Consider the following 13,355-nt stretch of genomic DNA (forward strand, 5'->3'; position numbering starts at 1 on the left):
TGCAGACGCACTTGCTTTTGTGTAAAAGTTAAAAAAAATTAACATACAAATGTTATTTAATTGAATCGGCAGTATGGCTAAGTTTAACCGCAGTTCGCAGTTTGACCTATCCGCCTGTTGCTGACCGCTGGTTTAGACGAAGGATACGTTATAAAAACAAACATTTTTTTAAAGCCATTCAGCTCTTTTCGCTTTTGGAATATATAAATGGTTTAGCTTTTCTTAAAGATTTATAAAAGACAAGTAAAGACTAAAAATAAAGAGGATTTTTGAGAATGGTTAAAAAAATGTAAACCTTAATATTGAAAAAAAGTCTATACAACGATTAAAAAAAGAAATTCGTTCACCGGAATTCCTTGGCGTATCAAGCAGTCATTCTTTGTTAAGTTAAGGTTAAGGTCTCAAAAAACTTTTTAACTTAAAAACGAACTTTCTACAACAGTAGAGCATTTTTAAAGATAACAATCTTATTAAATGAAAATTGTCAATCGAAATACTGTTTTTCATCCAGATACTGTTGAAAACATTTGAATAGAGGTCCAGAAACAAAAGAACTAAAAAAGGTTTGTAAATTTTACAACGATGGTCTTGAGCCAGTTTTTTATAGTTTGGTTCAGGCGGGGAGCAGCAAATGAGAAGAGCATCATCAGGTGGGCGTCTGATAATCTCGAACGATAGTTATCTTCAAAAAATGTATTGTTGAGAAAGAAGATTCGCATATATGTACATGTATGTCGAGCTAAACATAATAGCCAAGTTAATAGCTAGTTTTTTTCAATTTTAATTATTTTCTGGAACATGCTTACCCCAAAATTCTTCAGTGGATGCAGTTTGAAGCATTTGCAGGGAAATATCTTCTTGAAGGTCAATTAATTGCAAATGTATTGGAGCTTTTGAAAAATCGAATAACTTCACAGCCACTTCAGTCCATTCTGCTACTGCAGTGACTTCATAAGGCAATTTCCCATTTCCTTGTTACTGGATGTTAAGCTCATTTAAATGTTTCAGAACATTTTTTAGAAAAGCCAAAGCAAGTACATTGCGCTCTTTTATTATAAACGCCAAATGCTTCCTTGCTTCTTCGTCCTATCCAAGTTTTGCAAGAAGGAGATAACTTGCTCTTTAATCATCCAGAAACGTTCAATAACATGATCTTTATTTAGCCAACAAATATTGTTGTGTTGCAGTAAGTCCGATTACGCCGCACCGTTTCACATTCAGAAAGAAACTTTTTTTTTGTGGAAACGTTTTTAAACACGAACAATTATAAAACAATCGATATCGAACGAAAGCTCCTTAATCAGATCTCACAATAAGACTGAAAACCCATTCCACTACAGAGAGAATTTTGCTTTAAAAAAAAAGTGATTGCTATATTTCTGTGAATATGTGCTAAGCCGCCATATTTTAAATTGCGTAAAGGACTTGCAGACGCACTTGCTTTTGTGTAAAAGTTAAAAAAAATTAACATACAAATGTTATTTAATTGAATCGGCAGTATGGCTAAGTTTAACCGCAGTTCGCAGTTTGACCTATCCGCCTGTTGCTGACCGCTGGTTTAGACGAAGGATACGTTATAAAAACAAACATTTTTTTAAAGCCATTCAGCTCTTTTCGCTTTTGGAATATATAAATGGTTTAGCTTTTCTTAAAGATTTATAAAAGACAAGTAAAGACTAAAAATAAAGAGGATTTTTGAGAATGGTTAAAAAAATGTAAACCTTAATATTGAAAAAAAGTCTATACAACGATTAAAAAAAGAAATTCGTTCACCGGAATTCCTTGGCGTATCAAGCAGTCATTCTTTGTTAAGTTAAGGTTAAGGTCTCAAAAAACTTTTTAACTTAAAAACGAACTTTCTACAACAGTAGAGCATTTTTAAAGATAACAATCTTATTAAATGAAAATTGTCAATCGAAATACTGTTTTTCATCCAGATACTGTTGAAAACATTTGAATAGAGGTCCAGAAACAAAAGAACTAAAAAAGGTTTGTAAATTTTACAACGATGGTCTTGAGCCAGTTTTTTATAGTTTGGTTCAGGCGGGGAGCAGCAAATGAGAAGAGCATCATCAGGTGGGCGTCTGATAATCTCGAACGATAGTTATCTTCAAAAAATGTATTGTTGAGAAAGAAGATTCGCATATATGTACATGTATGTCGAGCTAAACATAATAGCCAAGTTAATAGCTAGTTTTTTTCAATTTTAATTATTTTCTGGAACATGCTTACCCCAAAATTCTTCAGTGGATGCAGTTTGAAGCATTTGCAGGGAAATATCTTCTTGAAGGTCAATTAATTGCAAATGTATTGGAGCTTTTGAAAAATCGAATAACTTCACAGCCACTTCAGTCCATTCTGCTACTGCAGTGACTTCATAAGGCAATTTCCCATTTCCTTGTTACTGGATGTTAAGCTCATTTAAATGTTTCAGAACATTTTTTAGAAAAGCCAAAGCAAGTACATTGCGCTCTTTTATTATAAACGCCAAATGCTTCCTTGCTTCTTCGTCCTATCCAAGTTTTGCAAGAAGGAGATAACTTGCTCTTTAATCATCCAGAAACGTTCAATAACATGATCTTTATTTAGCCAACAAATATTGTTGTGTTGCAGTAAGTCCGATTACGCCGCACCGTTTCACATTCAGAAAGAAACTTTTTTTTTGTGGAAACGTTTTTAAACACGAACAATTATAAAACAATCGATATCGAACGAAAGCTCCTTAATCAGATCTCACAATAAGACTGAAAACCCATTCCACTACAGAGAGAATTTTGCTTTAAAAAAAAAGTGATTGCTATATTTCTGTGAATATGTGCTAAGCCGCCATATTTTAAATTGCGTAAAGGACTTGCAGACGCACTTGCTTTTGTGTAAAAGTTAAAAAAAATTAACATACAAATGTTATTTAATTGAATCGGCAGTATGGCTAAGTTTAACCGCAGTTCGCAGTTTGACCTATCCGCCTGTTGCTGACCGCTGGTTTAGACGAAGGATACGTTATAAAAACAAACATTTTTTTAAAGCCATTCAGCTCTTTTCGCTTTTGGAATGTATAAATGGTTCAGCTTTTCTTAAAGATTTATAAAAGACAAGTAAAGACTAAAAATAAAGAGGATTTTTGAGAATGGTTAAGAAAATTTAAACCCGAATATTGAAAATAGATTCTATAGAAGGATTACAAAAAGAAATCCGTTCACTGTAATTTCTTGGTGTACCCCATTTTTGAAGAAGTTTAATCCGATTACGCGACTAGCCCATAAATTGTATCAAGCAGTCATTCTTTGTCAAGTTAACGACCACTCGTGTATTTTCAATTCTGTAACTCTCCTTTTTAAAGAGTTCATTGAAGTGGAAGTGTGCTAACCACAAACATCACAAAATTTAAATTGATTCCTACAAAAATCTTTGTTAAAAACTAATACAAAGGCATGTCAAATAAACGTGAACGTGTCTCACTTTCAATTTTTTTTTTATTTCATAAGATGTCTCAAAATTTTCAAGTGATAAATTGATTTTAAAGTAAAATTTTAACTAGGCCATCAAAACCCTTCTTACGCTGTGGTGTGTTGTTCCTTCAGGTTGAATGCATCGTTCTCAAATTTGTTATGAATGCCCTAAAAATCTGAATCAATAACTTGAATCCTCATTCGTTCATAATCCAAAAGCTTTTATCATAATCTGGACGGAACGCAATATATGGTACATTACTTTTTAAGTTGTTGCCTTATTAGTCCAATAATTTCAGCGAAGGTGATGTCAGAATTTACATTTGATTTGAAAAAATTGTCAAAACAGTTCTGCATTGCACTCATCTAATTTCTAGTAGTTTAAGTTCTTAAGCTCAAATAGTGTTGTTTTCCATATTCAACTAATGTATTAAGTTATAAATAAATGATTGATGCATAGGTACATCTTTCTCTCTGATTTTAATTATAATTACTACAGACGTCTATGTGGTCCCAAAACCGCGGTCATTTGTGGCAAACTACTTGAAGTTTGTTGCATCTAAAGCATCTCTGCATGTCGTTATTTGTTATCGCAAAACAAAACAATTCACTTCTTTTAAATAATTAAACAATAGATTTAACTATACAATTTATATTTTCTTATTTTTCAGCATCAAAGCATATGACAGTAATGATGTCGAAAAAGGATCATTATTCGAGATTCCAGTTACTGTTGTTCAGCCCCATGTACTTAATACTGAACAATCACGTGTATTTAATCCTCCAGCTGCCATAGAATTTCAACCCAACACCATTCAACGTGATTTCATTTTAGTTCCTAACAATGCCACCTGGGCTGGTAAGTTCCTTACTATGTAACTATGTACCATACACTTTTCAGCATTCATCAGTTAATCCAACCATAACCGCATTTTACCCCAAAAACCCAAAACTACATTGCAAAACGTTTTAATTGCAGTTTTAAAAATGCGCTCGACCGATACAAATCGTGACAAAGAAGTTGGAAAATTCTTTGTCCATACGATGCAGTTGCTACCAGTATCATCATGCCGAAAGCTTGAAACTATGAAAATCCTCAACGTCACTACTGAAAACGAGACAAGTTGGCCATTTAAAGTTCAGGTAAGAAGTTTGTATAGTGTATATGTATTTGGGTGTATTGTGTGTACATATTTTGCCCTAATTGCTGGAAAATTTATAGAATTGGCAAAGTCCATTCCCGCATTCATAACTATGAACATCCTTTTACGTAAAAGATTTTCTCACCGAAACCATCTAAATCCTACTTGTTTGTGTCTGCCTTGCTCACTCTCTCTTTCTTTTAACCAGGCGAACAATATACTAGAGCTGTGCATTGCCAAATACTGGTCAAACTTTGGAAATACACACGTAAAATATAGTTTGGAATTCCATGGAATCTCGACCAGTCCAAAAGCAAGTAAGTACCTACCTAACCATTTGATGAGTTTCTATTATTTCCCTTCCATAAGGAGCAAAGAGAGAACTAAAGGCGAAGGCGAGAAAAAGTGTACTGGTACCTATAGAATGTACTGTACATCTATATTGTACAATGTACAAACCTTTAATGTTGAAGAACTCCTGCACTAACCGAAAAACTTTTTCTCTAACGCCAATAATAATTTTTTCTTGTAAAGGGGTGGAGTGGGGGTTGTTTTTGGGGTGGTAAGGGACGGTGGTTGGGTTGGATAGGTTGGGTTTTAGAAGTTCAGACAAAAACTATTATTTTTGGCAGAAAAATCTTGTCGGCGTGTCGGACTTGGGCGCCTCTGCCCACGCTATTAAAAGTTAAAGCTGATTTTTCCAACCACCCACCCACCTCCTTCTTTATATATATAGTTTCTGTGGAGAGAAATCGAAAACAAAGCCGAACCAAAACCAAACAAAACCAACTTAAAATACAAAAAATGGAGATGGAAAAAAAATAAACAAGAAGAAAGAAAAATTGTGAAATTTAGAGTAAAAGTTCTCTTCTTATATTTTTACAAGTTAATGAAAAGGGTGCGGTGGTGGTTGGTTAGGTACTTAATATGCCACAACAATTCCGGTACTATCCAAGCAGTTTTATTTTTAAGGGCTTGCAAAGTTTGGGTATTTGTTTTGGTAAAATATTAGTTGTTAATAGTTTGTCAATAAAATTTTAGATTTAAAATTTTGTGAAATATTTACATTAATCGAGTATTAGTTGTCATTGTTCGTAAGATATAAAATTAAAAAAATAACAATTGTGTATTTATGGAAAAACTTGTAACATTAGGCTTTCCAATAGGAGATTTCACATTATGTTTAAAAAAAAAAGAATGTCTTAACATAAATCAGTTTTATTTCATTATTAAGATGTAAGGAACAGTAGAAAATGATATCAACCAAATAGACCCTGAAGCTGCGTTTGTGTCAAACTAATCCTTTTATTTTAATTTACCATTACCATTGTAACTTATTGAATTAAAACTTTAAAGATCTTGATTCATTACAAAAGCTCTAATGTGTTGAATTGCAAGTTCCTTATTACCAATTGTAATCACCTCTTTAAGAAATGAAACGGTTAGGGAGATTTTGGTAACGTTGTTTGTGTGACACGTAGCACCTTTTTATACACGTGCGTCGCCCACATCAATATGTACCAATTTCGACAATGAAAAAGAGGCTGGGATGCGACCCACACTGATATCTTCCCATCTCATCTGTCGATTTGTCTTGCTTAAAAGTTTGTCTATATGTAGTCGTATCAATTTTTACCAAATTTGCGTACTAGTTTTTGTAGATTTTATTTTTTATGAAAAAACGGACTGTTGGATTTCCAATATTTCAAATTTTTGAAAAGATATTTGAGTCGAAATTCAATTTTTACCAACTATTGTTAAATTTTGTTTAGGTTTTTAATTTTTTGTACTAAAACTGTCAATTCGATTTTTTTCAAAATTTGACTGAATGTTGACAACAATATTTTTTGAAAGATAAAAATAAATTAAAGCCAATATCTCAAAGCTTTGAAAAGATATTTGAGTCGAAATCAATTTTTACAAACTTTTATTAATTTATTTTTTGTAAAAAAAACATTTTTCAAAATGTTAAAAACAATATTTCTTATAAGATAAAATAAGTTTCAAGCCTAAATTTCAAGTTTTTGAAAAGATATTTGAATCGATATTCAATTTTTACCAACTTTGAGTAATGTTTTTTCTTAGTTTTTTATTTTATATAAAAAAAACTGTCAATTCGATTTTTCTCAAAATTTTATCAGATGTCAAAAACATTAATCTTCGATGCACACAATTGTTTTGGAGATGAAATCGTATTTTAGTCGTAAAATTTTGGAGGTGACACATTTTTTTTTATTTAAATCTCTTAAATCGGTCCTGCTACATTTTTTCGAATAAATAAATAATTTAAGTCCAGTATCGAAAATAACAAGCAGTTTTGTGCGACATTGTTAAGGATGTTAAATATCTATGTACTTACTTTAAAGTTCGACCGAATGGATTCTTCTGTTTGTTTTCTTAGTGGTTTCCGATGCATTAAACTACAATAAATGTTGTGTGTTGGAAGAAGTAGAAGCAGGAAAAATAAAAAGAAGAAAAAGAAAAAACTTATAGCGCCAGGGTCCTTTCAATTTTGTACTTTTTAATGCTCGCTCAATCTCATCCTAAGGGTTGTGTTCTTGGAATGTCCCTTTTTGTTGTTGTTGCTGTTGCTTAAAGTTGCCGTGCGCTAGGAAATAACTACTTCTCGTTGAATGCGTGGCGTGTTAGCCTTCACCAAAATGAACTTTTAGTGTTATTAATTTAGGTTAAGTATTTAGGGTTTTCTTTTAGTATTTTTTTTGTTGTGTTCTTTTTTTTCTTTTTTTATTTTGTAAGATTTACTTTCTTTATCATCTCGACCAACACTGAAGTAGTCTGTCCTCCTTCCGATGATTGCTTAAAAATAATTTCTAGAGAAAAGGGAGTAGGTGAAGAGAAAAAAAAGAAAATATTTTTACTTTTAATGTACAAAAGTTTTATTTTTTTTTCTGTATTTTTCTTAAGTTAAGGTCTGTTGAAACATAAAACCAGACGCGGAGAAAACTGTTTGAAATAACTTTCGAAATTATCTGCCTGAGGATGACATATACCAAAACTCTTAAATAGTTTGTTAAGTGGCATAATGCTAAGTTGAGTTAGTTATGCTTTTAAAGTCACGTTATATGTATGCTTGAGTATAGTGTATTCATATAGTCGTAGTTATTTTTTGAATACTTTACTGTTTAAGAAAGAGGGACATGTCTCTATTGTTTGCAAATCCCTGAATTTGTTCAAAAAGTTTTGTTTGAATGAGTTTAATGTGTATAAAACCATCAAGGAAGGAAGTTTTGTTTGGGGTATTTAAGATATGATGTCAAAGTGACATTTTTATTTCTTTCAAGGACTCTAGATTTGTGTAATATTAATCATTATTCCTTATGAGAGTGAAGATGAAGATAGTCGTATACATGTTGAAAACTTAAATTCTTAAAACTTAATGAGTAGTTATATTGTTTGATTTTTATAGTAATAAAGTGAAGAATAGTCAATATTTAACTTTACATAGAAGAAGTTTTAACTTTTTATATGATGATATTGTGTGAAAAGTAAAATACCTATATTATAATAAAAAAGTACAAATACTTTGAATCGTGGTGGCGTATAAAAGAACACGATTTTTTTATTTTATTAGAATCCTATTATCAATGCTTCTGGGCTTTTGACTTATGATTGCATTATTTTTAGTAAGAAAGTCAAGACGTTAAAACTGTTAATTAATAAACAGATAAATTATCCCATACGATATATCCATAGATTGACAATTTGTGAATTCTTATAAGAGTCAAACTTGGGATGTCCATAAAGGTTACAAATTGTTAGACAAATGTCTTAAAGGATAGTACGATTTTATGTTTATTAAGTGCAATATCTTATTATTTTATTGATATTGTTTTTTGTTTAAGACAAGAATAAGTACGAATTTCTATGACAAAAATATTTCACTTAAAAATAAATTTAAATCTAAAAAAAATCATCGAAACCCATGCCTTTGAATGCAGTTAAAAATAAGTAGGTAAACATGGTTCTTTAGCGCCCACCTTTTTTGAAACTGCCGTATGTTAATGCATTGACTTCTGGATAGTAGATTTGTTTCTGAAATGGAAACATTGATCTGTACCCTCGCGGACGATTTTTTAAATGTTATTAAAATGTTTCCCTATTTCCCATTCCGTAAGTAATACTTTTTTTTTTTATTTTCCAAGCATTACTTACGTATACCTACTTAAGGTAGCGCTACCAACATGCGTCTCCTAACACCTCGGTCCCTAGCTAGCTGTCTCAAGTTTCGGACGCCAAGTTGGTTGAGGTCTTCACCCACCTACGTGCGCCACCTGAGTCGCGATCTTCCTCTACTGTGCCGTCCCTAGGGTTTGGGTCCGAATACCTTCCGGGCTGGAGCGTTGATGTCCATTCGCTCTACATGGCCTAGCCATCTAAGCCGTTGGACTTTAATTCTGTTAACTCGGTCAGTGTCGCTGTACAGCATGTTCAGTTCGTCGTTATATCTTCTCCTCCATTCTCCATCATGCATACGGGACACAAAAATCACCCGAAGAATTTTTCTCTCGAAGCATCCTAAGAAGCTCTCATCTTTCTTTGACAGGGTTCAAGCCTCAACCTCATAAATGAGAACCGGAATGATGATTGTCTTATAGATGGTGATTTTAGATGCTCTAGAGAGGACTTTACTACTCAATTGCTTTCTGAGTCCAAATAAGCAGCGATTTGCAAGAGTTATTGTTCGTTTGATTTCAGCGCTGGTGCCATTGTATGTGTTGATAGCGGTGTCGTTGTACAATTTTCTTTTTTGATGACAGCATATACCTGGTCTTGCCCTCATTAATTACTAAACCCATCTTCTTCGCTTCCGTCGCAATGCTCAAAAACGGTCCACCGACATAACGCTTAGCTCTTCCAATTATGTCAATATCATCTGCGTATCCGAGTAATTGGATGGACCTTCGGAAGATTGTGTCTCTAGTGTTGACTGTTGAGTTTTGCACAATTCTTTCCAGAACGATGTTGAAGAAGTCGCATGACAGTGCATCGCCTTGTCTAAAACCTTTTTTGACATCAAATGCATCGGTGAGATGTCTTCTCTTCCTAGCTTGGCGTTTAAATCATCGAAGACAATTTTAAAGTCATAGCCAGGGCACTGCTCAGATGTCTTGCCCAAGAGCTTGAAGAATTAGATTGTCGTGATGTGCTCGCTCACACTGTTGACACTCAAGACTTTTTGCCTGCGTCTAGTTCCTACAACAAATCCTCACCCAAATGGACGCTGTGTTTATTCTCGGTAGCAGTCACCGTAGTTTACACCGAAGTCGTTTAGTTTCCGTTTGCCCGGTTCATCCCATCGTACTTCTTGGATGGCGGTAATATCTGCCTTGCAGCAGTTTAGGGCTTCCCCTAATTGTTCGGCTGCACGTGGTCTGTTAAGGGACCTAACATTTCACGTGCCGATCCGAAGTTCGTTTGCGTAGGTTGACAACAGTAAATCCGTCCGTTTCCGAGGCTTGTTGGTGCTTCGCAACTAAGGGGCTCCGAAAAAGGCGTAGAAGCCCTAAGATGTTCACGAAGTAGTTCAACCTTGCTGGAATTGTAGACGCTATAGTTGATTCTATCTCGAGAATTCGCCCGCTGCCGCCTGGATAAGGAGAGGTGCCTTAGTGGCAACACCTCTTCCCCCCTCTCTCGTTTGCTGCACCCAAAAACTTTCCACTAGGGTTGGAACCCAATCTCCAGTTGAGGTACTAGGCACCCGATGTTCACCACGAAGAGGTTAGAGTAGAAGTTGATAGGCAGTGGTGGATTTTGAGAAAAACCTCTGGACGCTTGTGTACTCTTGAATGCACATGTCTACCATTTGAACATCTTTCCAAGCATAAACATAGGTAGATAATACGTGAGCGTTTGTTCATATAAATATAATAATGTCCCAAAAATTGTAAAGATTGATCAAAATTTATGAAACAAAAAAGTTTTGTAGGATTTACTTGCCGATGCTTTGTCTGAAGTTCCGAAAGTTTTGTTTTTCTAGATTACGAAGTACTCGTTTTAGATCTAAAGTGACGATATAACAGAATCATTTCTCAAATGTTTCTGATATTTTTTTATAACAAATAAGAACATTTTGTTTAACAATGTTCCTGAAATATTTCTTTGTCGTGAATTCACCATAAGATTTATTTATTGATTGAGATTTATTTTAAATCTCTCAATAGCTCTTTTTTTTAATAAACGAAGAAATCTTAACCTTTTTCGCTGAAGATAAAATATTATCATTGATAGAGAATTCTCGGAAATGAAATTGAAATCGATTTAAAATATAAATAGGAAATCCGAAATTCACTTATATCGATATCGATTTTATTTTTTCGAACTCAAAACGGAGCGAATTTTCGTGCTCTATTTCAACATTATTTTTATACTTCTATATATTCCAAATTCATGTTACATTCTTAGGACTACGAACTTGTAATAAGAACAACAATTACTCTTTTACTGTTTTGAATTTTTCGGTTAGGAACTGTTTTAGCCTAACTGCTTAAGCGTTCTTTTGAGGTCTAACAACAAATGAGATTTATTTTAAAGTAAAAAAGAAGCTGAGATAGTGCAAGCTTTTTCGAATTTTCAAAGGTTCGAGCTAAGGCTATCAAAATCTAAGGAAAAGTGCCAGGGGCAAAATCTTGCTGACCAGTGTTATCAAACCAAACAACTATCACTTATTAAATAACCTTTTGAAATCAAAGATAAATAAATTACTTGTAATTGACGCAACAGTCCGTAAAATTCTCAACCGTTACTGTGTGCGAGTCATATAGAGAGGACCTAAAGTTTTGTATGCCGAATCCGAATGGCTAAATGGAGAACGCACTTTAAATGATAAGAATGACCCTGAGAATTTTTTAATCCCTCGCAAGAGGCAGTGAAACAAATTTTAAGTGGCACTGGCAGTGATTTAACCTAACACCCTTATTATTATTTTATTTATGATCATTGCATTATTTGATCTCAAAAAAAACAAGTTTTTTTTACCAGGACAAAAATTAGAACATGGAACTATATGCAAAGTTCTTCTGCCAGCCAAGCTTCTAAGTGCCTTAAACGTACATATAATATTTCGGATGCTTGTACATTGTACAATTGCCTTTATATTGCAAGCACGCACTCAAAGAATAACATACCTCTCATTCCCAGTACTTTTTGTGCCATATTCAATGTTAACTTTAAACCTCTAAAATTTCTTCTGATTAAATTGAAACTTATCAAAAAATCATATTTCCACCAAGTTTTAAAATATTTCTTCAATGTCTACGAATAGACTTTAAATCGTAAAGTAATCTTTTTTTATTCGTAATCGGAGCACGTTATCGATGTTGTAAAGTTCAAATCCTTTTCTATTGATTCACAAACAGCGTTTGCCTCTTACAACATTTAACCTTAGGCAGCTATAGGTACTCAATTCACTTAATAATATTTCAAAGAAAAAAAAATATAGAAAGGTATAAAGTGTACAATGTACAATTCTGTCTGCACCTCGTTTAATCGAAATACCACATCTGCTAAAGCTAACGCTAACGCACAACCTTTAACTTGAAACTCGATTGGCATTCATATTGCTCTATTCATCTCGTCTCCTCCTCCAATCCATTTGTGGTACCTTTTCCTTTTATGCGAATATATCTCTATCGGTTTGGTCGGTATTTATGTCTATAGATATCTTAACATCAGTTACTTCCTTTCGTTTCGTTTATAAATTGATCAGAATCACTTAGCTCGTAATCGATTCATTTTATCCTTCTGCAGTGTATCAATGCACCAATGATTGCAACGTGTTCACTGGTCCCGGTTCACTTTACTACCCCAAACTCACAGATGGTGAAAAGAAGAAAAAAAAATACAGAACAAGTTTCAATCCTTAGAAACGGAAGCTCATTTACATTTGAAATGTTCAACTCCTTTTCAGCTTTAACCAACCCTAAGTTTGTAGTATGGAATGCTTCAATATTGCCATGACACTTAATGGCATCGAAAATCAAAAGACGAAAAGACGCACATTTATTGGGTCACGTGGACTTTTGTACGGTAGGTAAGTCATGCTGTTTAAGAAAGTGTGGTACAAAACCACCCCTAGAGAAACATCTTAGAAAATTGTGAAGACCTTTTTCCCCAATTCATTTGATCGTCATAAGAAATTTAAGTGAACTCATGTGTCGCATGTAATTGCAACTTCCTACGCCCGATTAGACGACCTTTTATTTGGCTTGGTATAGTACGTTTTCGTTTAGTATTTGGAGTAACTTCTATTGAATGTTTACATTGCTCCATGTAATAAAATTAATTTCACTTGAAATTTAAGTGATGCGGAAGAGACTTTCTACTTACTACATATATTTTTAGTTGAACTCTCAGCAAGTGGAAAGTGTGTTGGGTGAAATTTGATGGGGAAAAAGTTTGAAGTTCATTCAATTGAACATCTATTTATTTTTAATTACAAAATGTAATTGTTGACCAAACTTGTAGCTTTTCTTTGCAAACAAACATATTTAAAAGTCGCATGAATTCAGGAACCATTTCTAAGAGTTAAAACCCGTCAAACGATGCGTTGCTTACCATAGTTTGGTGGAAACGGTATGCGTTGTTTTCAAGATGAGAATATATTATACCAGAGCTCAAGCCAAAATGTGTTGTTGTTGAATTTGCGCGTCTCTTGTTTACCTTTAAAAAAAAATATTTTATGATAAATTAAAGTAATGTTGTTAATGTCTATTTCAAGCTTTGTGAGATCTGATTACTATTA

General features: G+C 33.5%; 1 protein-coding gene across 1 annotated transcript in view; it reads left to right on the forward strand.

The window, feature by feature from the left end:
* LOC129949655 (tripeptidyl-peptidase 2) overlaps positions 1-13,355 on the forward strand; it is a 95,272-nt gene that overhangs the window by 44,976 nt on the left and 36,941 nt on the right. Inside the window, exons 12-14 of the mRNA XM_056061240.1 lie at positions 4,121-4,308; positions 4,429-4,592; positions 4,800-4,908. Coding sequence (XP_055917215.1) covers positions 4,121-4,308; positions 4,429-4,592; positions 4,800-4,908 — 461 coding nt within the window. The remainder of the gene's footprint in view (positions 1-4,120; positions 4,309-4,428; positions 4,593-4,799; positions 4,909-13,355) is intronic.

This window comes from Eupeodes corollae, chromosome 3 (assembly GCF_945859685.1).
Source record: "Eupeodes corollae chromosome 3, idEupCoro1.1, whole genome shotgun sequence".
NCBI lineage: Eukaryota > Metazoa > Arthropoda > Insecta > Diptera > Syrphidae > Eupeodes > Eupeodes corollae.